This window comes from Danio rerio, chromosome 5 (assembly GCF_052040795.2).
Source record: "Danio rerio strain M-AB ecotype USA chromosome 5, GRCz13ab, whole genome shotgun sequence".
Lineage (NCBI taxonomy): Eukaryota > Metazoa > Chordata > Actinopteri > Cypriniformes > Danionidae > Danio > Danio rerio.
Genome location: NC_141025.1, coordinates 32,660,635 through 32,688,424, shown reverse-complemented (window position 1 = coordinate 32,688,424; position 27,790 = coordinate 32,660,635). Strand labels below are relative to the sequence as shown.

Sequence of the window (27,790 nt, the reverse complement as noted above, 5' to 3'; positions counted from 1 at the left end):
TTGTGCTTTAATGTTTATGTGCATTAAACCAATCAGAGTCTTATCTCCCATTGCCTTTTAGAGTCAGTTGCATCGCGCTATTTGCTATTTACATGGAGGACTTTGTAATTTGAAAAACTAAACGCTTCACTAGTGAGAAAACCGTTAAACAGACCATCTGCAGCGCGAGGAAAAAGAACGAGTCTCCTCCATTCGGCCACTAAAGACATCAATTATCCTACATATTTAATTTAGTTTAAGCGCAAAGATTTGTTTCAAAACTATTTCTAAATTCAGTTCTAATTTCCAGCAAATGAATAAATTAACAACAATAATAATAGAGAGTGTTTAAACAACTGAGTTATATCCAAACAAGCATCCTATTCATATGCCTTATATGGTGATGCATACATCTCCAAAACCCGACATATGTTGTTTGACAGATAACATAACAGACTTGTTTTTTATTATAACGAATATATATTTGCATATAATAAATAATACTGCTAATAATAATAACATTATACAAATGCATATACAGATGAGGCATGGAGGTAGTGGTTTTTATATTTGTGTAGAAAATAATAATTTTGTAACATTTTAAACCTTTTTTCATATGTAAAGATATTTGTGTATTGCTGTACATCCTTTGTGTCTTAAGCAATGTTTAGGCGTTTAAACCTTCAGACGCGCATAACTAACATGCTCTATGCTGGACTTTAGATCAGCTTTTAGTCAGTCAATGGCGCAGTCTATTTCAGTTCCTCAAAATAGCAACATGCCAACAATAAAACCCTTGAGTCCACAAAGTGGCTCAAATGGATTTGGTGTTTAAACAACGTGGCACAAAACGTGAAAATTTGGGTTGCGCTGGTCTCACAATAGCAACAAATAATGCCAAACATGTCTTGCTCCTTATTGCGCAGCTGCAGGGTGTATGATAGGGCCCATAATGTTTTATCCCTGCATGTGAAACTGCAGGTCACTTTCAAAAATCACTTGTTCATCCACAAGATGCTGCAAACACCTCTGTCAGTGTGTTTGTCAGGATTCCTCATTTGTTATGATCGACTGACGTATATTCTCAGCTCTGGTGAAATAAATTCAGAGCTGCAGCAGTAAAGGGAATCCTTCATGCCGAGTCGCAGCATGTGAATGTGATTTATAATCTTTTTTTTCACTTCAGGCTGCAATTTTATGCTTCGTCAGCGGGGGTTATCCCTTTGTGAGAGTGAAATATTAAACAACAGTATCATATTGTTTTCACCACGTCAGAGGAAATCCTTGACTACAGGTCCCACGGTGTGCCAGGAGCTTCCTGTTTATCAATGAAAGTCAAAGAGCGTTTGATCAGCTGTTGGAATGACTCTAGTCTCTAAATTTGGGTATCAAGTGAATATCAGTCACAAAGGCCTAAACAAACCCTTACAATTCAACTCTTGTCTGGTCATCTTCCATTTACATTTTTTTTGACTATCTTGCTTATTATTATGTCTCCTCTGAAAATATGATATAATAAAGAGAAGAGCTTTACAGACCTGTAGTCTGTTTTAGCAGGGAACAGATGTAGGGGTTTGGCCTGTCAGCCGATCAGCATTGGAGACACGGATAAGTCACTACTGCTGTACCTGTTGCGGATTTAGCTGGAAGAAGATCATTATCATTTAAAGCCACAGTACACTTGCGGAGTCCCTTCATTCAAGTTTTTATACTGTAGACACAGCATGTTTGCTTTACCCATTACTGTTACAGAGGATTTTACTCATTTAAATTTTTTGGAAGATTGGAATCTTCTGCCTTTTACCTTTCTAAAGTTTGAGGTCAGTAAGAATAAATTTAATTTAATTTAATTTCTCAGAATGTTTATTTTATTATCAACAGTTCAATAGCCACTTCCTTGATTGTAGTTTAGGATGAATTGACATGTAGTAATCCAGCAGCTCTAATCTATATTGCAGTGCGTGGGGCTGATCTGTCAGACATGTCGCCACTGGCCGCTTTATAAGGTATACAGTACTAGTACCAGGTTGGACCCCTTTTTCTTTCAGAACTGCCTTAATCATTTGTGGCATAGATTCAACAAGGTATTTGAAATATTCTTGAGATTTTGGTCTATATTGACATGATAGCATCACGCAGTAGCTGCAGATTTGTCAGCTGCACATCTATGATGCGAATCTCCACCACATCCCAAAGTTGCTCTATTAGATTAAGCTGGGGAGATTGTGGAGGCCATTTGAGTACAGTGAACTCATTTTCATGTTCAAGAAACCAGTCTGAGATGATTCACGCTTTATGACATGGTGTGTTATCTTGCTGGAAATAGCTATCAGAAGTTTGGTACACTGTGGTCATAAAGAGATGGACATGGTCAACAACAATACTCAGGTTGACTGTGGCATTGACACAATGCTTAATTGGTAATAATGGACCCCAAAGTTTTTTTTCTAATTTTCTATTTTCCAATTTTGGTGAGCCTGTGTGAATTGTAGCCTTTGTTTCCTGTTCTTAGCTGACAGGAGTGGCACTCAATGTGGTCTTCTGCTGCTGTAGCTCATTCGCTTCAAGGTTTGAGTTGTGCATTCAGAGATGCTTTTTTGTATACCTCGGTTGTAACGAGTGCTTATTTTAGTTAGTGTTGCCTTTATCAGTTGGAACCAGTCTGACCATTCTCCTCTGACCTCTGGCATCAACAAGGCATTTGCACCCACAGAACTGCCGCTTGGTGCATATTTTTTTCTTTTTTCGGACCATTCTAAACCCTAGAGATGGTTGTGCGTGAAAATCCCAGTAGATCAGCAGTTTCTTAAAAACCCAGACCAGCCTGTCTGGCACCAACAACCATGCCACATTTAAAGTTACTTAAATCCCCTTTCCTCACCATTCTGATGCTCAGTATGAACAGATCATCTTGGCCATGTCTACATGCCTAAATGCATTGAGTTGCTGCCATGTGATTGGCTGATTAGAAATTTGCGTTAATGAGCAGTTGGACCTATAAAAATGATTCATTCTTAATAGCTTACAAAGTGGGGGTCCACTGAAGTAGTTAAAACTTACGTGTAAAAGGGTTAAATTAACCATGGCTTGACGAGTTCAGTTTTCCCTCACATCCAAAAGCACACTTTTATGGAATCATTTTCAGTGAAATCATGTATATCTCTGTTGTGGGCAATAGGCATGTGATCAACCTGGCCAAGCATGTGCTTTTCTGGGTGCAGCTTTTATAAAAGGAATTTCCCTTTTAGTTTTGGAACCAAGAGCCAGGCTTGAAAAAATTGCAATAGTTGTTATGACCCTGGAAGTAAGATTGTTTCTGAAAAATAAATATTCTGTTACATGCAAATTATTATTTTTAACTTAACCCATGCTTGAGCCAGAGAGTCCAGCTATTTAACACAGTAAATAACTGAATCCATATGAAATAGCATCTCTCCTAAATAATTGCATGTTAAATTATTAGTATTTTGATGTGGTTTTGAAATTGGTAAATGTCCTTGGGGAAAAATCAGATCAGAATATTGACTTCTATATTAATATTAATAACTATGCACACATAATGAAGCTTTAGAGTTTGAATAACATAACATTTTAGCTCACACTTCAACTATTTGTAAATCCATGTTTTTATTCACATCAGCATTTTGTAATGAAGCTAATGCTATATATCTTGCTGCTATAATAGTAGAGTAGTGTTGAGAACGTTCAGTCTCTGAGGAGTACACTTTTACATTGTATGATTTATTAATGGGGTGATGTTGAACATTTTGTTTTACATTATGAAATAATTTGCTATTTAGATTAAATTATGCATACTCTTGTTTTTCGAGACATACATACTGATATTTCATTTGTTATTGTACTTTAGACAGTGAGTTGTTTCATATGTTCTTCAGTACACAGAGGAGAAGCTTGGCCAGGCAGAAAAGACTGAGTTAGATGCCCATCTGGAGAATCTGATCGCTCGAGCAGACTGTACCAAAAACTGGACAGAGAAGATCTTCAGACAGACCGAAGTGCTGCTTCAACCCAACCCAAGTAAGAATGAACCCAGCAGTTTTAGCCACTTCACTGTGTTTTCTCAAAGCTAATAGTCTGTAGTTAGATTTAATTTAATAAATAGAAATATATGTCATTGTCTTTTAAATGTTGAGCCAAAAAATGCCTCATGTTGTTGACATTTCCCACTAACATGATGAAAGGGACATTACTGTTTGTTGGCTAAATCAATCTGCTTTAATGTCGCCATTTGCTTGATTACACCCCTGTGCGTCTGTGAAAAAATACTTTAAAAAGAGATTTGAGAAATCAAATGTCTGGTTTATTCCTGGATAGTCGATAACAAGTGACACAGGATGCTTGACCACCATGTTAAAACCGCAATGCTGCTCAGGTGTCCCTCTGTCAGGTTTCGTGATATGTCAGTGTATTATCTCTGAAATTCTTGATGCTTTTAAAATGATCTTTCTTTTAGCTGCGGTAGTTTCACTAATGAAAGAGTAGGCATGTGTTTTATTAGGGTGCTGAAAAACAGTGAACTGCATAGCGGTTAAAATCTGAGCTGTTAATCATTACTCTGCTCTTGAACAGGACGTTTCACCTCTGGTCACTGGGAGTGCAAAGGATAAAACAGTCTTATAAATACATTATTACAATTACATTATTACATTTTTTTTGTGTGATTATTTATTTATTGCAGAACAAAGCCAGCATACATAGCTAGCAACAACTATATACAAGTCAGGGTTTGCATTAAATCAAAATACATTAAATAAATAAATAACAATAAACAGGAAAAGAAAAACTCTGGGGTGAGAAGTGACCTTTATACACCTCTAATATAATATTATTTATCTTTCAGTATGCTTTAGTTTATCTAGTTATTTCATAAGAATTTTCCCGAATAAAATTAGACCATTCTTTGATTATTTGCGGTTTAGGTCTGTTAATTCCCGCTGTAGAACGTTCTACCAGCGCAATATTTTTTAGTTCAATAAGCCACATTTTGTCGGCTGGGAATGCAGGTTCATACCATATTTTAAATAGCACCTTCTTGGCTGCAGTTAGTGCAGTATGAAATATCCTACATTGGAAAGTGTTTAAGACATTATTACAAACTTTTTGCTAAATACTGGACTATTTAAAAAGCTATACATTGGTCCTCAGAACACAAAATGTCAAGTGTTATTCATTTTCATTTAGCAAGGAAGCTAGTGAAAAAGTGACTTGACCAGGGTTGGGTCGATAGATGATGCCATTGTCCATCGCCAATGGCCTTTAGACATCACGATGCTCAGCCAGCATTGCTATCTTCTGCCCCGCCCCCATCAACAAAAAGCACACACTCAGGCCCCATTTACACTAATACGTCTTAGTTTTAAAATAGAATTTTATAATGAAAACGTTCCACACGTTTCAACTAGCATTACTGAACAGCTCTTCATCCACACCACACCACTGAAAACGCACATCACGTGACCACACACACACACACACACACACATACACACTCACACTCATATGAGCACATCTAAGCTCTAGGCAGTCAGTGGGTGCTTTGAGCACAAAACCCCAGAGAGCAGTGCACGTCGGACAGTTTATCAAGGATGTACCGCTGGATCGTGTCTTACTATAGTTAAACGTCATGTTTAATTAATCTTGTCTTCGGTCGTTTGACTTCATCAGGTAACATGTCACAGCATCAGTATACTGCTTCCATCTTTCGCTTTCACGCTTGTACTTGGTGCTTAATTTTAGCGAAAACCTCACATACTGTTGGTTTGATTCCTGTTGGTTGTGCACCTTTTTTACCAAACAAGTTTGTCAACGCCATTTTAAAGACACAGATAAAACAAAGACCATGTGGGTCAGGTAGTTGAAACGGTAGGCTACAAATAATTAATTCGTTATGAATAAATTAATTATTTATAAATAATTTATTCACCACCGCCTACACGCCGGACGATGGCATCATCGTCGATGTTTCACATTAGACATCGTACGATGCCAATTTGGTCAACATCGGACATAATAATACTTTGCACTACTGTTTTTAATTTTGTATTTTTAAAATTGACTGTACGCAGCATTTTCGAGTGTGAAAAACTTATTTCTAAAAATTTTGCAAAAGTTTTCTTAACCCATTCATTTGAACATTTGTGTAGATCTCCAAAAATCCACACGCAAGTCCAAAATCTGCTTTTTCATTTTATACTGAGTGAACAACATGGTACATTTGGTATTAATTTGGTTATAATTTTGTTATCATTGATAAGCCCACGCGTTTCAGTTGCTTTAGAGCTTATCTGAAGTGTTTAAGTTTTACAAGTGTAAGAGGTTCTGATGGGCCAGTGATTGTGTGTTAGTAAGAACACTAACCTGTTCTTTTTGACTCTCTTCATGCTCCAGTTGACCAAACTGGTAAGTCTATCTCTACTCCTCGTGGCCTGCGCTTTAGGCCACCAGTTTAACTCTTTACTGCAGTGACTGGCTTTCCTCACTCTTCTCACTGTGCCTTTGTCGTTCGTCGTAGTCATTCTCTCCTTTTGAAGATGTGGTAGTTTGCAAAAGGAAGATAAATTTCTTGTGGATTTTAGTTTTTTACTCGTCTGAATATACAAACTATATCTGGTTATCAAGTTTGCGAGGTCTCTTCAAACCCTGCTGGCTACTCATTGTTTTTTTTACACCAGGAATTTTTATAAAAAATTTTTGATCATGTTTTATTGCTAAAAATCTTATTTAAAGTTCTGTATTAATTTGTTTGGAACTAAATTACCCGTAGTTTATGTGTGTGAATGTATGGGTGTTTCCCAGTGTTGGGTTGCAGTTGGAAAGATTTCTGCTGCGTAAAACATATGCTGGATAAGTTGGCGGTTCATTCCGCTGTGACGACCCCAGATTAATAAAGGGACTAAGTTGAAAAGAAAATGAATGAATGAATGAATGAATGAATGTTCATTTGTTTGTTTATTTTTATTTTATTTTTTTTTATTGATATATTTATTATTGAAATGTTCTTGCCATGAAAATAACCTTGCTTGCTGACATGGCATTTTGTTTTTTTCTCTCTTGAAACAATGAAATGTTTCAATAAAAGTAGGTTGAATATTTAAGTGGGTTATGAAATATTGAAAATAATTAGGTGTTGAAAAGCTAGGATTGTTGTATATTTAGATTAATTCAATAAATGTATTATAAATTAAATTCAAGGCAATACACTGCAGGTGAAAGTGTAGAAATGTACCAAAAGATTTTACAATACTACCACAATTGATTAATTCCACTAAGAATTGCAAAACATATTTTCTATTGTTTATATGTTTAAATATGTTAATGAGGCATTATTTCAGGACATCAGCATGCATTTTGGCAAAAATTTGAATATTGTAAGTTCAGAATCTTTCTTTCTTTTATTTATTTATTTTTTTAAATGTGTGTTTTTTACAGAGCTTATTTTGTGTATCTCTTTTTATCACTGTAATTTAGAAAAAAACTGCAACTGTCCTTTTTAAAAAAATTTTTAAAATAATTTTTTTATACAATTGTCACAATTTTTGTAGAAATTTATACACATGTCCCTCTACAAAAACCTTCAGAATACAGATATGCATAGACTTGTAAAGTTTGGTGTTTGTATAATAAGTTCTGCTGAAATGGAGATTAATGACTCGGAAGAAAAAAAAATGATGTGCAGGGGAATTTTTTTCCTGCAATCGGCCTGTATTGTAATTGAAATCTACAAATACAGATATAAATTACTAAAAGTGTGAATTAGGGCTGCACGATATTGGAAAAATCTAACTTTGCGATAATTTTTTATTCTGCTATATATTGTGAAATGAACAATTTCTCTTGATGAGTTGAATAACTATCCATATATTTATATATAATAAACAATCTATAAGCATGGATGAATTCAATAAAGAAAAAGATATATATTAAATGAACAGTAACTGAGTAATCAAATGTAAATGTCTTCATTTTATAAACAATTCCATAAAGTCAATTGTTGTTAATTTGTCAAAGTTACAAGTTACAAACGGTAAATTTTTTTTGATGCCTGATTGTCTTTAAAACCCTCACACAGTCATAGGCCATAAATTATAATTGCCATAGGCTTATAAATTATAATCCAGACCCAATATTGAATATACTTGCGATGTGACTATTGCAAATGATCACATTGCAATATCAATGCTAAAACTATATATTGTGCGGCCCTATTGTGTATAAAGAAACACTTAAAGGTGTTACCATACTGGATTGTTTTTCAGTCATTATTTTTCATATTGTTAAAGTTTGCTTTGCCTGCAGAGTCTTAAAGGTTTACTTCTAATATAATTAAATGTATCTAACATTTTCACAATTTGCTGGTTGTGGGCTGTTTTGATATGGACATGTAACAAACAATCAATGGTTTAATTGATAAATGGATGTGCTTTAGTTTATTTTACTGAAGAAAAACTTGGATATAGCATTGCGTCTGTCTTACTGATGTGAATGTTTGTTCAGGTGCCCGTATTGAGGAGTTCTTCTATGAGAAACTAGACAAAAAGATCCCATCCAGAATCACCAATGCAGAGCTGCTGGGACAGTACATGCAGGATGCAGCGAAAGACTTTGGGCCAGGATCTCCATATGGTTCGTATAACAAACCGCATCAAACTTAATGTGATGAAACCTTTTTAGTTTTATTTGTAATCAAACATTATTCAAAAGTGAATAGGTTAAGGCGACACGGTGGCTCAGTGTTTAGCACTGTCGCCTCACAGCAAGAAGGTCACTGAATCGAGTCCAGCTGGGTTAGTTGGTATTTCTGTGTGGAGTTTGCATGTCCTCCCCGTTTTTGCGTGGGTTTTCTTCTGGTGCTCCGGATTCCACTACAGTCCAAAGACAAGTGGTATAGGTGAATTGAATAAACTAAACTGGCCGTAGTGTATGTGTGTGTGAATGAGTGTGTATGGATGTTTACAAGTACCGGGTTGCAGCTGGAAGGCCTGTGTGAAGCATATGCTAAATGAGTTGGCGGTTCATTCTGCCGTGTCGACCCCTGATGAATAACGGGACTAAGCCAAAGGAAATTAATAAATGAATGAATGAAAAGGTTATTTTGTGAAAAAAATAGAGTGATGGTACAGTAGTTTCTCCATCTCTCTAGATTTGACTCACCTCTCTTAAAATAACTGTAACCTACAGTGACAGAGATATCAAGCATCTTTTGTGCTACAGAAATTAGCAGTCTGCATATAAATGAAGTACATTTTCCTTTTGGAAGTCAGTCTATGTCAGTTTATTTACTTGGAGATCTTTACAATAATTTTTGGATTATTTTATTATGTCAGAACCTGCTGAAGTGCTCTGTGAGTCCACAGAAAATTTCCCCTTGAGGGACAACAAAGTAAACAAACAAACAAACAAACAAACAAACAAACATTTATTGTCTTGATCAATACCTTTGCATTGTTGCTTCAGGAGTGCTCTTTTGACAAACTTAAGTATAAAAAGTTTTATTTTGTAAAAAGACCTTACTTATAACTTATTATTTTCCATTACATTAAGATTGTTATTTACTTTCAAATATTTGTTTATAGAAGATGCAATAAATAGTATTTACAGGATATGAAAGAGTTATTTTATTTAGAAGATATATTGCTTATTTTTTACTTTTAATATGAAAAATATTGAAAATAATTAATTTTGTTTTTTAAAAGTTCAAGTTGTTCATTTTCACTTTTTAATAAGAAAAAAGTAACTGTTAGTTTTAGGTAATGTGTGTTTTGCTTTCAGTTGTTCCATGTTGATGTTCAATAAATAATCATAGATAGTAGATAGTAGATCCTTCAGTTATTTTAAAATCAAGTAATGCAACCTTCATTCAGAAATCTCTCCCTTGTAATATGTGAGCATATTTACTGGCCAAATCTTGTCAGTGAACTATGAGGGCAAAAAAAAAGAGTGAAGTAATCATTTATCATAATCAGTGGTGTAAAGTAACAAATTACAAATACTTTTCTCAGATTTTCTCAGAAATTGTAATTTACCAAGTAATTTTTAAAATGTGTACTTTTACTTTCCCTTAAGTACATTTTAGTGCATTTTAGCTTTCCTTCAACCTGCAGTCACTACTTTATTTCTTCTTTTCCATTGGGATTAGAAAAATCAGTCCTGTAATTCCTGTCCTATCAAATCTCACATAGAAGGTAAATTGCATCATAAGCTACCTTAAGACATGGGCGATTACAGCAAACTGTTTGGAAGCATTAAAAGTGTCCAATAAGATGTCTAAAATCCTTACACGCATTGACTCAGATATTGTTTAGATGCATGTCACTAATGAGATGATGGATGTTTACTGTATGATGACCGAAATTGCCTTAAACACCCAGCTGGCACAAGATGTCAACATGACGTCAGATCAACTTTCTACCCCAATGTCGTAGTTACGTTGCAGTTTGTTTGGAAAAGAAAATCGAGTTGACGTCAGAACTCGGCGTCAGGCCAATGTCAGTGTTCAACATCTAAACTAAAATCAACCAAATATCAACATTTAATGATGTTGCAGCTTGACGTTGTGTGGACAGCACCAATATGACATCTTTCAGATGATGGATTTTGTTTTCCAAACCTGAGGAATACATGTCAGTATTTGACGTCAATATGACGTTGGTTTAAGATTTTGGCTCGATGTTGGATTTTGGTCACTTTCTAACACAACCTAAAATCAACCAAATATCAACAAATATCAATTTCATGATGTTATAGGACATCAAAATAACAATCTCCTTAGATGCTGGCTAGACATTGAATTTGGCGTTTTCACTTGACGTGACAACCTAAATCTAATCTAATATTAAAATCTTATGACGTGGGCAATGGCTAAATGCACTACAGAATGTTACGTTTACACACATCCACAAATTACATGTAAATGCATCAGCTTAATACTTACTGCTCACTACTCCCGAGTTCTTTTGAAAGTTCTTTTTAATCATACTTTAAGTAATATTTACAACAGATAATTTTACTCGCACTACATTTTTTAGGCAAGTACTTAAGTATGATTTTATTAGTACACTTTACACCACTCATCATAATTGAGTTAAAATGTTCAATTAATCAAGATTTTGATTTTAGGCCAAACCGCCCAGCCCTAATAAACATACAATGTAAAAACAAACATCACAACACCTCTGCTACCATGTGCATCAGGCTCTCTGTAACCCATTTTCTCATCTCTGCATTTTCCTGTTTTTCACTGTTTGGCTATTGACTTGACAGAAAAATCAAGTGTTTCCTTGGTATGAGAAAAGGAAGTGTTTAAGGTGCTCGTAACGACCACCAATAATGAAAAAACAAATCCAAAAATCATCTAAGATGGTATTTTGTATCATTCAAGCTAAATCACGTTCCCCTTCGGTTAAACCCACAAATCAATTAATTCCTGCTGCAACATTGGCCTGATTGAAAACTGATTTGTGCAGTGCTATTTTTTTTTTTTTGTGGTTTCCTGTGCCCACCCCTACTCTACTGGACGGATCAGGAATAACAGGATCCTTGAAATGTTTTCTAGCCTCTCTAGTCGTGCATGAACATACTTTTTTGTTGCAGGTTTTGTGCCACTAGATGTCGCTCTATAGTTGAGCACAATAGCTGTTGAAAAACTAGTCTATGGATGCATTTAGGTTCAAATTGACTATTGACATCCCCCTTTTGACTGATCATACAGTATGACAAATTATTTTTTTTTATATTATAACTTGGTTATCATTATTATACAAGCCGTTTCTAAACTAATAATGCTGCTAATTTTGTTTTTTTTTAAGGATGGTAATTGATCAGGAACAACTATAAGATGTGAAACTTAAAAAATAATCATGACCATTAACCAATAACCATTGCTAAAATACATGGCATTATGAACACAAGCAAAACATATGTGAAAGATAACATTGCAACAAGATTTGAAGCTGGACTGCCGATGCTACACTTTACACGAGAACTGCAAGTTCAAGAGTTTCATATTTGATTCCTACAGTGAGTAAGGAGCTGTGATTGAACAATATGAATAAAAAAAACCTGCGATAAAATTTTCAGATTAAGTCCAGTTGCTCATGTGCTCCTATTTTTAAATCAGTGAAGTTTCGACTTCAGGTGACTCAAAGACTTTTTTTTTTTTATCTACATCTGATAATCTTATTACACACAATTCCCATCTGAATAAAAAAAATAATGGCAAGCAAATTAGACAAAGCAGTCAGTATTTCATGAGATGCTCTTCGTCAGATTAACAGGAAAAGATAATTATCAAGCTCAGCTACATGTAAGGTTGTCTCATGAATATTCGTCGGTATTTACAGGGAGTACATTGATCACTGTTGGAGAGTATCAAAAGAGGCTGGGTGGATCCGAGCGGGAATTTCTACAAACATCAGCCATCAACTTCCTTACACCTCTGAGGAATTTTCTGGAGGGTGACTGGAAAACCATTTCCGTGAGTACAATCCTTAGATCTCAGGTGGTTTACTTCCATCTGATGCACTGTAAACAAGACATATGCGATTACATCTGTTTGTTACAGTCTGGTTACCTCCAGTACAACTTCAGCAGAACTTTGACATTTGTAGTTAATGGTTTAAGAATCCCCCCCCAAAAAAATCATCATTAATTAACCCATGACTTGTTCCAGACAAGTTTCTTTCTTTTGTTAAACACAAAAAAAGATGTTTTGAAGATAGCTGGAGACCTGTAACCGTTGACTTCCACAGTATTTTTCTTGCGGCTTTTCAACTTTCTTCAAAATATTCTTCCTTTTTGTACAACAGAAGAACGAAACTCCTAAAGGTTTGGGTCCACTTGAGGGTCAGTAAATAAAATGTTTTGGCCAAAGTATCTCATTAATACTTTCAGACAGAAAGACACCCTGACCACAATACTATGAAAAATGCATGCAATAATTAGTTTGTTCTTAAACACATTTTTTTTGTAGTTTTATTATGCTCATATTCTATGAATAAGGTCAGCTTTTTGACCTTCAACGCTGTAGTGCCTTTATTGTCTCAGGAAACTATCACGTTTTCACATTGGCCCCAATACGCTTACTCTTTTCTATCTTGCTGTTATTGAGTCAGTTCTATCCTTCATTTTGAGGGATGCAAACAAAAACAATGGTCCCAAGGTATTAGCTGTTTTACATGTTTTATATCTATAGCTTCCGATAATCCAAAAAGAGCCACATATTGATAAATAATGTTATGAGAGCTGTTTTAACATCAAGTTATGATTAAATTACTTCCTTGTAACAGTTATGAAATAGTTTGATAACAAGCAGGAAATGTTCATGAGCCAATGACATGACCACATTGAAATGGTCTATTGAATCCCTGTATAATAGGCAGCTTTTACGGATTGCCTAAAATATAGCTGTTGCTCACATCCTCGGTCTGAGGAGTTTATCCTGCTTCCTTCGGCTCGATGCTCTCAGCATGTTACAGAAATAGCTTTTTGCTATTATCTATTGTTGCTCTGAATAAACTGTAATACTTTATAATGTATTTTTGTATGTGTACATGTGGGTATGTTTATGTGTGATTCAATTGTTTGTATTAAATGCCAAACTTTGGTGCAAAAAGAATCTACCTACGGGTACCAATAAAGTCAACTCAACTCAACTGTACATTTGTACTATATTGTATTTTATTCAGATCATCAAAATACATGTACATCTGTAAAGCTTTATATGAATGTATATGATTTTGGCAGTGACCTTTTTGCACATTACATATACTTACTACAGTAAACATTATGCATAGATGCATGCAGTAACCCTAGCCCTAGTAAATGCATTTTATAGTTACATTTTTTTATTCATACAAAAACGATTGATTTGACGTTAAAGCAAAGTGTATTTCAGTATCAAAGTCAAAGTCGATCTTTTTTTCTTGTTGTTTTCAGAGAGAGAGACGGCTTCTTGAGAACCGACGTCTTGACCTGGATGTTTGCAAAGCTCGGCTCAAGAAAGCAAAGTTAGCAGAGGCCAAGGCAGCTGTAAGCTCTTATTTTGACTTATCTCAACATCTTTATGGTCACAAGATTTCGTCCTGTAACCGCCCACAAAGCACGATTCCGATCTCTCGAGGGTCAATTCAGGAAGTGGGCTGTCCAGCAAGGACACTCGCTGTTTAGACCAAAATCCAAATCCAATTTACACTTGAAGAACCTCTAAATAGACTATTACTGTTACAGTTATTATAATAGATTTTGAGAAATGAGTTGATTCATTTTCCAATGAGCAATACATTTGTATAGTTTCACTATTTTGACAATCCTGTTTAGACATTGCTTTGCAAGTACATGTCAACTAATTCTACTAACCCAAAATCAACAGTTTACTAATATTCCAATGAGATTTAGTTGCTATATTGGTCAACAGAATGTTTATTAAAGACCATTTAAAATGAAGTGTTACCTTATATATAAATGGTAACTCGGCTCAGTGGTTAGCACTGTCACCTCACTGCAAGAAGGTCACTGGTTCGAGTCTTGGCTGGGACAGTTTCTGGGGCGTTTCTGTGTGGAGTTTTGCATGTTTATGTGTTCACGTGGGTTTCCTCCAGTTCAAAGACATGTGCTATAAGTTAATTGAATTAACTGAATTTTTGTGTATGTGTGTGAATGGGTGTGTATGCATGTTTCCCAGTACTGGGTTGCAGCTGGGAGGGCCTCTGCTGTGTAAAACATATGCTGGATAAGTAGGTGGTTCATTCATTATTCATTCAAGGAAAATAAATGAATGAATCTTATATATACCAAATATATTATATTTGTTAATGTTTATAAAATGTAGTTGTTATTTTTGTGTTCATTTTACTTCATAGTCCACTAAATAATGTCAACAAATATCACCGTTCAAAATTTTAGAACATTCCGACCTTCTGTTTTATAAGGGTTTATTTGATTAAAAATATAACAAGAAAGAAGCAACCGTGTAAAGTTGTTTTGCGAGAATTGTTTTTAAATTGTCATTTATTCCTGTGATTTTTAAAATCACAATCACAATTAATTTTGAGTGTCACATGATCCTTCAGAAATCATTCTGATTGCTGATTAATTTAAAAATGTATCATTGAAAAACATTGATGCTTAATGTTGTTTTCTTAGCTCACTTTGATGATTGGAATTGTCCAACAAAAAAAAAAAAGACCATCGTCTGTAGCAAATCTGATTTTTGTCTTTGCCGAATCTGTTTTTATCATTGTTGAAGACTTTGTTTAATAGCTGTGTAAAGGCTTGCTTCATATTTTCGTGGAAATTATAATTTTACCTTTCAAAAATACCAATCAGTATTTAAAAAAAAAGTACTATTATTCATCAAGGACAATTTATCAATAATAAAATAGATGTTGGGACTTTTGATACTTGCTAATGTAGTGACGGGCATTTTTTAAAGGGAACCATGGTGGGTATCAAGACACGCATGGCTTAATAATTGTTCATCGAAGGGGATTTTTCTCTTTTTAGTCATCATGACGCCAGTATAATTGGAAATCACAAACTTGAGTTTGTGTATAATAAGACCTTTGTAATGTTACAATTGGTTTTATATTAAATTTTGAACACATTCATTAATAAATCTTTTATCAGCATTAATAACTGAATATAACAGATCAGCCATTTAGCTTATTTAAAATAGATTCTGAAGGATCAGGTGACATTAAAGACTGGATTAATGATACTAATAATTCAGCCATAAAATGAAGAAATAAATTACATTGAAAAAAAAATCAATAATACTAATAAAGGGAGCACAGTGGCGCAGTGGCTAGCACAATTGCTTCACAGCAAGAAGGTTGCTGGTTTGAGCCCTGGCTGAGTCAGTTTCATTTCTGTGTGAAGTTTGCATGTTCTTTTGTGGGTTTCCTCCGGGTGCTCTGGTTTCCCCCACAGTCCAAAAACATGTGATATAGGCGAATTAGGTATGCTTAATTATTTATTATTAAATAATAATACCTTGATAGCTGCCTTTTCAAAGCACTCAAGGACACCTTACAGTATATGGCGAAGCACATCATAAAAGCAGAAGCAGTGGAAAGCAAAATAGACATAATATTAAACCAACAAATCATTAAAAGCTATTCTGAACAAAAAAGCTTTATCTGAGATTGCAAATAGTGTCTACCTGGCAAAAGTGGAAAGGTAGGGAGTTCCATAACAAAACTAAAAGCCCTGCGACCAAATGACTTCATCTTAAAGTTTGAACACATAACAATTCTGAAAAGATCTGAAAGATAGTGATTCACATAGTGATAAATATGGGCTTGTTGAGCAGAAGAGGTTTGATATATTTAAAAAAGGAAGCCTTAGGATTTCAAACTTCAGAGAACAATTATTTATTTTAAAAAAGTATTAATAAGAATTAAAAAGAACAGAGCTTAGTAATATTTAAAGTAATAGTTTTAATTCTGTCCTATTTTACCCATCTGCAGCTTTTTTCAAACCTGTTTCGTTCCTTTGTTGAACACAAAGGAAGATATACTGAAGAATTTTGGAAAGCAACAGCCATTTACTTCTGCATTATTATTATTATTATTATTTTTGTTCCTATTATGTCAATAACTGATGACAGAACAAGCAAACAGAAGAAGCAAACTCGCTAAAGTTTGAAACCAATTGAATATCAGTAAATGGTGAGGAAATATTCATTTTTTGGGTGAAATATCCCTTTAACAGTAGTTGTTAACTGATGTGAACAAATGAATGGGGTTATTTAGCATTATTATGATTGAATGTTGCCATTATTATGGCTATGAACAAACTCACTAGCCCCTGGCCACTCCTTATTACTTTTGATATACGTTGTCTCATGCTGTATATGGGCATTGCTAAAGTGAGTCTGTGGTTCATTGTGTTTTCTTAATTTAGGGGCATTAACTGTGTTATGTTTGGAAACAATGGAAGTGGAAATGGAAGATTAATGTCTGGGAAGCTTTGAGTCAGAGGGCACATGGACATGTCATCTGTGAATGAGCGAATCTAATCTCCTTTCACTTCGTATGGTTTGCCTTTTCATTGAATCAAGATTTTGCCCTCACCGGATGTAACTTACTCATAGGGCTGAGTCACATTCTGTTGTTTTTTTCAGAAAAAGTTGTTTAGTTGGCCCATTTGGGTGTGATTTTAAATAGATTTCCCATAGACACATTTTGCGTTACTAACCCAGTGGACCCCTGTCGCACATCTGGAAATATATCATCAAGTTAAGTGCACAGTTAAAAGGGGTTTTCAGTTATTAAGACTGCATCACTCTTAAATATTAATGTTATCCTATTCCTCATGAGGAACCTGGCTGTCTAGTGTGTTTGTGTTTGTGTGTGTGTGTGTGTGTGTGTGTGTGTAAAGCAATACCATTATAAGTCTGTCACCAATGGATGTTTTGTTTCATTTTTTCTAAAGGTCATATAGGTTTGATTGTGTGCTCTGTGTCAGATCTTTTCCCTTCAATGTATTGTAAACAATAACACGTCTCTCTGTTATTATTCTCACAGTGTGAGGGAGATGTGAGTATCCGTGTGTGTGTGTAGGTCTGTGTGCGTGTGTCTTTCATTCATGGCTGCCTCCAGCAAACACTTACTTGTTCAGATCTGACCTTTTGAACTGTCTGACACCTGAATTGTAAAATAAATCAACTAAATAAGGAATATTCCTGTCAAACCTATAACCTTTCTTTTCTGAGTTAAGTCACTAAATATAATCTTTTACATGATGCATTTTATAGGGCTCAAGAATGCACATGGAATCTCGATTTGTCTGTCTATCTTTCTCTGTGTCTCTCTATATATACTGTAAATGAAAAACGATGGATGGATGAATAGATAGATAGACAATTGATTTGATTGTTTGCTAGACAGATAGACACACAGATAGACACACAGATAGGCCGATAGATAGATAGATAGATAGATAGATAGATAGATAGATAGATAGATAGATAGATAGATAGATAGATAGATAGATAGATAGATAGATAGATAGATAGAAAGGAAAAGATATAAAATGGCTGGTTAGGAAATGAAACAAATTGAAACACTTTCTATTGTTGTGTATTTGCTGTATAAGAGTGATGCATAGGTGTGTACAGTGTCATTTAGCAGTTAAGAAAATTGCTCAGCATATTGGGATTTAGACTAAGATGCTTTTGTCTGCTTTGACTTTTTAATTCATCATCATATAAATAAGCTTGTCAGGGGACATCGACACCAGAGTTTTGTACTTCTCATGCTACAGATCAAAGCTGAGCAAAAAAAAGCAACCATTGTTATAAATCTACAGCAGTGGTGCTAAACCCTGTTCCTGGACATCGACCTTCCTGCAAAGTTCAGCTCCAACCCTGATCAAACACACCTGAACCAATTAATTAGGACCCGAACAGCACTTGATAATTACAGGCAGGTGTGTTTGATATGGGTTGCAACTGAAATCTGCAGGGAGGTCGATCTCCAGGAACAGGGTTGGTCACACCTGATCTACAGTGTCATGCAGCTGTACTACGATGTTATTCTTTTGTGTCAAAACTGTGGTGGTTTACAATATATCACTCCTGCAAAAGGACTGATGAGTAACAGTTTAATTGTTACTGTTAACGTAGGACATAACGGCTCAGTTTCACAAACAGGGCTTAGGTTAAGCCAGGACTAGGCCTTAGTTAAATTAGTCTATTTAAGACACGTTTAGAAAAATGGCCTTAGAAAAAATATTACTGGTGTGCACGTGGAGACAAAAAAAAAGTGACACTGACATATTTTAAGACATCTCTTCACCAGTTATTTTGAGTTGAGATGGCTCAAACATGCAATTTAATCTTGACTAGCCTTTAAACCTTGTTTGTGAAACCGGGGGATAGAGTTGGTTATTTTCAGCACTTTAGAAACAAAAGAGAGAGAGAAGTTACAGGCTGATTTGTCAACTGTTTATTTTCATTTGTTTGTTAAAAAAGGAAACATTGATGTCTACTGGGTTAGTTCATGCGGACACATGATTCTTTGTCAAATTCTGTTTTCCCCCCTCCACCTGTAGGCTGCGCCTGACTTTCAGGAGACTAGGCCACGAAATTATGTTCTGTCCGCCAGTGCATCTGCGGTAAGAAGACTGCAGACCCTTAGTTTTAGAAATCCTGCCTCCATTCTCTCTATCTCTATCTCTAACTATCTCTCCATATGCCCCATTTGCACTCTTTTTCCACACATATATTTGCAGCTTTTGAATATAGATTAGCAGGATGTACAGTCAGTTCTCTGTGGTGGAGGAATAGTTTTGTTTTGGCCTGAAAATCATCAGCCAAGACACAAAGTAATTAAAAAGATCAGTCACCATTGTTGCACTTTTTTTGCCACATCCTCTGCTGATTTTTTTCCATTACCCATAATTTTAGTTGATTGAAATGTGAAGGTGAGGAAAGGGATTTTTATCCATCATCCCACTCTCTTACTTTTCTCATTTCATGCAGTGGGATAGGGAAGTTGATGAATCATATCTGGCTGAAAGAGAAAAGGTTGTATGAATATAAATTCGAAGTGAAACCTTAGTTTAAGTAGTGAGCTTAAACACATGCAGTATTTATTGCCTGTAGTCAGTGATGGTAGAATCTTTTTTTTTTTTTAACTTTTCAAGACTCATTGTTAAGAACTAGTCCTGTTTCCCTCTGTCATTGTTTTCCCTCAGTAACACAGTCTTATGATGTTGTGTGTTAGTGTGCTTTTCCCCTTGTTTGTTTGATTAATGTTTTGCTGACAGCATATGCAATACACTGTGCATATGTTTTTGTTGTTGTATATAGTATTTGCAGTGTTTGTGTGAGTGAATATTTGGTTGTACACTGTAAAACCTTAAAAGTTAAAGTAACTTAAACCATTTGTGGAAACCGATTGCGACAAACCATATGAGTTCAAAAACTAATCCTAATGAGTACTGTGAACTTAATCCATTTGAGTAAATGAAGCAATTTGAGCACAGTAAAACCCAATAAATGAAGATAACTCAAACCAACTGAGTACTGTAAAACCCAATGGGTTAAGGCAACTCAAACCGTTTGAGGAAACCAGTTTTTACAAACCATTGGAGTTCAAAAAACAACCAAAAAACAAACTAGTCCATATAAGTGTCGTGAACTTACTCCATTTAAGTTAAAGTAATGGGGTATTTAATGAACTCATTACCTTCAACACTGAGCTCAAAACTCTTTTTGAATGGGTAGAATTAACTTTCAGTCAATTTTGAGTTAACTACACTCATTTCATTTCAAAAAGTTGACTGTTGGGTTTTACAGTACAGCTCAAAAAGCTGGGGATACAGATACTCATTTCTTATTATTATATATAGTTAAAGACTAAATGATCAGTCTTCGTGTGAAATTTTACATTCATTTTCAAATGTTTCCCAAGTCATATTTAACAGAGCAAAGACATTTTTCCTTTCAACATTTTCTTGTGTTATATTTTTTTTTCTGGAGTAAGTGTTAATTCTTTCTGTTTGACTGGAATAAAAATATTGAAAGAATAGCATTTTTCTTTCAGTTGCCTACACTTGAAAATAATTTGTGAAGTGCAGTACTTGAGTTTGAAAGCTCTGCAGCACGTTGCCCTATACAGTTTTGAGTTTTCAACTTTTTTTTTTTTACAGTGTACAAAAGAAACCCCTGTTGTCCAAGTTGTGACTTGCCTAATTAACCTAACTTGCCTAACATAATTAATAAATAAGCCTTTATATTGCATTTGAAGCTGAATACTGGTAAATTTCAAAATATTTTGTAAATGTGTATTGTACTGTCATCAAGGCAAAGACAAAGGAAAATTATTAATATGAAATTACAGTTTTAAAAGTACAAAATTTACAGGATGATTAATAAATAGATTTGTCTTTAACTCCATCCATCCATCTACAGTTGGTTAAGGTCAGAATTATTAATTTAATTTCTTAATTTTTTCCCTTATTTCTGTTTATGGAGAGAAGATTTTTTTTTCAACTCATTCCTAATATCTGATTTATTTTATCTTTGCCATGATGACAGTAAATATAATTTGACTAGATATTTTTCAAGACACTTCTATACAGCTTAAAGTGGCATTAAAAGGCTTAACTAGGTTAATTAGGTTAACTTGGCAGGTTAGAGTAATCAGGAAAGTTATTGTAAAACGATGGTTTGTTCTGTAGACTATTGACAAAAAAATTTGCTTAAAGGGGCTAAGAATTTTAATCTTAAATTTTTTTTTTTAAATGTAAAATGGCTTTTGTTATAGATGAACTAAAACAAATAAGACTTTCTCCATTTTCTGTGAAAATTTTGTTAAACATCATTTGGGAAATATTTAAAGAAGGAAAAAAAAAATTAAAAGGAGGGCTAATAATTCTGACTACAACTAAACATACATACATGTATACATATACAGTTGAAGTCAGAAACATAAGCCCCCTGGAATTTTTAGCCCTCCTGTTTATAATTTTTCCCCTATTTCTGTTTAACGAAAAGAAGCTTTTTCAACACATTTCTAAACATAATATTTTTAATAGCTAATTTCTAATAACTGACCTTATTGTCTTTTAAAAAAATTCAAAATTTATTTATATATATAAATAAATATATATATATATATATATATATATATATATATATATATATATATATATATATATATATATATATATATATATATATATATATATATATTCATTCATTCATTCATTCATTCTGTAAACTCTAATTTGATTGGTCAGTCTCAGCATCTAGCAGCCTCCTTCCAGTTGTAAATAAAGTAAAATTAAATGATGTTTGTTGTGGGAAAAATAGTTTTGTTTTGTTAAACAAGGCTGTATCCGCTTGAGCAAAATACATGAAAAACGTGGATGTTGTTTCTGATGTGATTTCTGTTTGAATGCATTCTCGAATTTAATTTATTCCTGTGACTTAAAGCTGAATTGTAAGTGTCTATTGCTCTAATCTTTGTCGCATGATAATTCTCATGAGATGTTAATTGTGGTAACACTTTTTCGGGATTGTTTTAATGATTGGAAATGTCAAAACAGCAGCATTTATTTGAAACTGAAACCCAGTGCAACATTGTAAAAGTCTTTCCTGTAACTTTTGATCATTGGGTTGCAGCCTTGCTGAATGTCGTTGATAGATTTTGTACTTGTACACATAATGCCATTACATGAGTCAAAACATGAAAGTCCCCTTTCATCAGTGGAATGCATGGGGGTACAAATGGTTTTATCCTTTCACATTTATTGAAAATATTTATTTTAAAGATGCCCATGTGTGTGATTACATTAGAATGTCTCTTTCAGTTCCTCAACGTGTTTATTTGTGTATGTATTTCTTAAGTTTAACCTGAGAAATGTAGTCAGCATTTTCTCCATGCAGTGGGTGTGTATTTGTAAAGAGTGTCTCTGGTGTGTTGTCATCATTGTTTTTCTCTTGTCGTTATGCTTCATGTTCCAGCTCTGGAGTGAGGAAGTAGATAAAGTGAGTATCAGGCAAGATCCACAGTCTGTTTTTAGACGTTTCTTTGTTTGCTTTCTTCCTTAGGGAGGCAATAAATGATTGCGTGTTAATTTACCCAATAGATGATTGCGTAATAAGAGCTGTCATTTCATTAAAAAGACTGTCAGCTCTGTTTGAGTTTCTTTCTTCTGTTAAACACAAAGCAAGATATACTGATGAATGTTGGAAAGAACAGCCATTAACTCCCATTGTCATTTTCTTTTGTTTTAATTCTGGATGGCTGTCTTTTTCCCCCAGCATTTTACTGAATATCTTGTTTTGTGCTCAGCAGAAGAAAGAAATTCAGAAAGGTTTAGAACCTATCTTTAGAACAGTTTTATAGGTTTAGATCTATCCCTTTAATGGGGAAAATGTACAATACAGATTCAGTAAATATTCAAATATAGTCACACAATCTGTCTATACAAATTTGTGATCCTGGATCACAACATAAACGTCCTTATTCTTGAAATATTTTCTAAAATCTAAAAATAATCTTTCTGTTGATGGATTAAGATACTTAGTAAGCATTTTTGTGTGTGTAGGTGTCTATGTGTAGCTCAAAACTAGACTAATCATCAAACATATGGGAAGGAATGACTGCACATGAGTAGTATATTTTGTGTATGTGATGACTAGTCTAGTTTTGGGGTTTACTTAGAAGTATTAGATTGTTATTGACAGCCCAAATTTAGCCTTGAATTTGAGCCAATCTGTCTGTTTAAACACACATTTGCTTGGAGGGTATTTGTTTATTTGGAAGGTAAAATGATTTTTTGCACATTAGAAAAATCAATAATTTTGACTCGAATAATGCATTTATTGCCATTCATTCATACATACACTCACCGGCCACTTTATTAGGTACACCTGTACAAATACTCGTTAACACAAATTTAACAGCAACTCAATGCATTTCGGCATGTAGACATGGTCAAGATGATCTGCTGCAGTTCAATCAGAGCATCAAAAATGAGAAAAATGATGGTGATTTAAGTGATCTAGTCTGAGAATTTCTGAAACTGCTGATCTACTGGAATTTTCATGCACAGCCATCTCTAGGGTTTACAGAGAATGGTCAGAAAAAGAGAAGATATCCAGTTAGCGGCAGTTCTGTGGACGCAAATGCCTTGTTTATGCCAGAGGTTAGAGGAGAATGACCAGACTGATTCCAGCTGATAAAAAGGCAACAGTAACTCCAATAACCACTCGTTATAACCGAGGTATTTAGAAGAGCATCTCTGAACGCACAACACATCAAACGTTGAGGTGTACTGGCTACAGCAGCTGAAAACCACACCGGGTCCCTCTCCTGTCAGCTAAAAACAGGAAACTGAGGCTTTTGTTCACACAAACTCATCAAATTTGGACAACAGAAGATTGGGGAAAATGTTGCTGACCATGTTCACCTCTTTATGACATAATGCACCATGTCATAAAGCACAAATCATCTCAGACTGGTTTCTTGAACATGACAATGAGTTCACTGTACTCGATGGCCTCCACTGTCACCTGAACTCAATCCAAAAGAGCACCTTTGGGATGTGGTGGAACGAGAGATTCACATCATGGATGTGCAGCCGACAAATCTACAGCAACTACATGATGCTATCATGTCAATATGGAACAAAATCTCTGAGGAATATTTCCAGTACCTTGTTGAATCTATGCCATGAAGGATTAAGGCAGTAGTGAAGGCGAAAGGGGGTACAACCTGGAACTATTAAGATGTACCTAATAAAGTGGCTGGTGAGTGTACATACCCATGACTTCAGAATGTGGTTCAGGGTCAAAAAGGGGGTACAACCTGGTACTAGTAAGATTTACCTAATAAAGTGGACGGTGAGTGTATTTACCCATAACTTTAGACTGTGGTTCATATGTAGGGTCACATATGAAAATAAAACAGTAGCTATAAAAGAATTTCTGTAAAAATGAAAAAATGGATGTGTTATGACTTGATTCATTTGTAGTCATCTTTGCCTTCTACCTTTACCGAAAGAAGTTTTTGTGACAGCAGTTTCAAAATTCTGCCATTTCTTTGGTGTTAGAACGATTTTATTATAAAAGGGTTTTCAAAAATGAATGAACAACATTGTCTTTTTTTTTTATAAAATATAATGATTACGTTATTTGCCTGAACTTTATCTATTATCTCAAACAGCAGTCAATCTAATGACCAAAACTCATTTACTGTAATTAGTTTTCGTGTTTGTGTTTTTGACAATGCATACTTGAATACTTTTCACTGTGCATGTTTCATGTCTAAAACCACTAACAGTTGTAAATGGTGTTTAATGAATTGGCGAAACAATTGTGCACATGTTGATCCACATGAGTCTTGTGACCGATGTGGGTTGTGGTTAAGGAGTCTGGCCTGTGTTGCTCTCTCAGTCTGCTTCCCCATGGCTTCCTGTCTTCTCTCACTGTCCCTATCAAAAAGATGTCTTTTGTGGTTTTATTCATAACAAGATTATAAAAGGAGGTGCTTTATTACTTTAGGAAGAATGTTTATGTTGACTGAAGTAGACAGACCAATCCAAGATGACTATAAACAAATACTATTTGAGCTATGTGGATAATGTGTGTGGGTGTTTGTGTGCGCCCAGGCAGAGCATGAGTTGCGTGTGGCTCAGACGGAGTTTGACAGACAGGCAGAAGTGACTCGCCTCCTGCTGGAGGGCATCAGCAGCACACATGTGAGTCTTTCTGCACCACAGACCGTTCTGGACATAAAGGGGTTTGGGGCGCACAATTAGTGTTGTAAAACACATGCTTTAAACTTTTCCACACATGCAAGCACAACAAAACTGACAATATATACTAGTAGCTATATCACCTCTATATATAGCATAGGACTCAAACTCAATTCCTAGAGGGCCACAGCTATGCATAGTTTTGCCTCAGCCCTAATCAAACACGGCTAATCCAAATAATCAAGGTGTTCAAAGCTATTCTGAAACACCTCGATTAGTTGAATTAGCTGTCTTAGAATAGGCTTGGAGCAAAACTTTGCAGAGCTGCAGCCCTTCAGGAATTGAGTTTGAGACCTATGATATGGAGGGAAAATTTTGCCAAAATATATTTGTTGACCTATAGTAAAATTCTGACTAAAATACATTTTTAATTTCAGTTTTTGGTGCTTTTATAACCTTCCTGTAGTCTTGCCTCCTGTGTGATCAAAAAAATTAAGAATTTGGCCCTACAACTTCCCTTAGTTTAGTTAAATATTTGCCATTTTAACCTAAAATAATTTAATAAAATAATATATTTAATATATATTTAAAATAAGGGAAACAGTTAATAAATTGTAAAAACGTGTTATTTTTTTAAATTTCATTTTATTTTATTTTTTTGCATGTTATGTGGGTCTCATTTTTCTTTTCTTTTTAGTATTATTGTTATTTTCTTTTTAGCAAATTAATATAAAATATCATACCAGTCCCAGTCATTTAAACATTGGTAATTATTTATTTCTATTTAAACAAAATGAGTTCTCTATTTTGCTCCCTTTAAATTGACTTTCCATTGCAGGTGAACCACCTACGCTGTCTGCATGAGTTTGTGGAGGCTCAGGCTGCTTATTACGCTCAGTGTCACAGGCACATGCAGGACCTTCAGAAAGAACTGAGCAGGTAAGAACTTCACTTGGGGATTTTTACATTAGTGATTTAGAAGTGGAGTTAGCACCAATTTGAAACCTTGCTTTTGAGTGTCATATGCCTCATATTCATCATTTTCTCTGGACACACTTTGTTATGTAGTAGATGTTACAAAACATTTATGAGTAATAATGAGCACCTAATGACTGCTGTGTTTCTAGTAAAAAGCTTTTTCATATCAACTTCTTCATATCAGCTTTGTTTTCTGCTTTTTCTTTTCTTAGTGCAAACGGAGATACGTGAGTAACTTTTACCATCATCTGAAAAAGGGAAGAGTTTACAGACAGTGTTTAAGCAATTTTGTTCATGTGACTGAGAGATGTAAAGGCTTTTGACTTTCATGTCCTGTCTGTCTTATATGTGAGCAACAGCTTATGTTCCCCTTCGTGGGGAACTCCAGCACTATAAGTGGATTTGATGTTCTAAATCCGTGTATGGGAGATTCGGTTCAGAAGCTACTCGTCTGAAAGAGTATTAAACGGGCCAATTAAGAATGAATTGGCAGCGCAAGCCTGCGCAGGTGTGCAGCATATGCAATCAACTGAGTATATAAGCACACCTGGCGCCAGCAGACGCTATCCTTTTCGCTTCAGAGACTTTTCTGATCGAGCTTCATGAGGGTTCCTCCTGCTGTCTACAGCCACTTCGAGCGAACGAGTGTCTCCCGGTCCAGAGCGAGTCCACGCAGCGGCAGACGGTCGAGCTGGGTTTCTCCCTTGCCTGGTGTCCCTTTGGGTCCGGTCCTCCATGAGCGGTGCGTATTGCTGCAAAGCATCCTAAAAGAGCAACACAGTCGTGCAGCACGTCCTTTTCAGGAAGACGCTCCGACTGTGCGTTTCTGGTTGCGGGGTTTCCTGGCTCCGGATGATGGGCACGTTCACTGCATTACATGTTTGGGGGTCCAGCATGTTAATGTGGTGCTCGGGGGCGGTTCATGTCGTCACTGCGATGCCATGACCGTCACGCGGTTGAGATCACGGCTAGCTTTCGTAAGAGAGCGCAGCCACCCTAGTCGCCTCCCGCTCTTCAGCGGGCGCTCGGGCAGATCTGAGGGTTCCAGCGAGAGATAATCCGCCACCTAAGGGCTCGCGGACCTCTCGCTCCTCCAAGCGCTCCATCCAAGCTTCGGGTACTGGGAGTGATCCGTCTAATCAGATGGTAGCTCTCACGTTTGCTGACACCGGAGATCAGATGTCCCCCGCGGCATCGGAGGGTGGGCTTTCATTGTCCGACGATGATCCGGACCCCCTCGCCCCCTTCGGGCAGGTGAGCGCTGTCAAAACGGATACTGAAACGGACGTGTTGGCCGTGCTTTCCCGGGCTGCTTCGGCCGTGGGTTGGAGATGGTTTTTCCCCCAGCTCCGCGGCCGGACTGACTAGAGGGGTGTTCCCTTCTTCCCGGTGACGCACAGTAGGCTCACGCGGTCTTAAAGAGCACTTTTTTCTGCTCGTGCTGCGTGTCCCTCCACCCTCACCACTCTTGGTGGTGGAGCGGCCAGGGAGTATGTGGCAACTCCTCAGGTTGAGTGCGCTATGGCAGTTAGTCCGCGCGGCGCCTCTTCTTGGTGGGGTCCGCCTCGTCTCCCATCCAAAGCCTGTAAGTTTCTGCTCCCCG

The 27,790-nt window shown here is 35.7% G+C and overlaps 1 protein-coding gene across 11 annotated transcripts in view; it reads left to right on the top strand.

Annotated features, from left to right (window-relative positions):
* Positions 1-27,790, top strand: part of sh3glb2b (SH3-domain GRB2-like endophilin B2b) — a 42,700-nt gene that overhangs the window by 3,048 nt on the left and 11,862 nt on the right. Inside the window, exons 2-11 of one of the 11 annotated variants that reach the window (XM_087251536.1) lie at positions 3,876-4,017; positions 8,494-8,622; positions 12,339-12,472; positions 13,933-14,025; positions 19,051-19,113; positions 19,481-19,525; positions 22,472-22,495; positions 25,123-25,212; positions 26,048-26,148; positions 26,400-26,414. In XM_087251536.1, coding sequence (XP_087107662.1) covers positions 3,876-4,017; positions 8,494-8,622; positions 12,339-12,472; positions 13,933-14,025; positions 19,051-19,113; positions 19,481-19,525; positions 22,472-22,495; positions 25,123-25,212; positions 26,048-26,148; positions 26,400-26,414 — 836 coding nt within the window. 11 annotated transcript variants of the gene reach the window in all.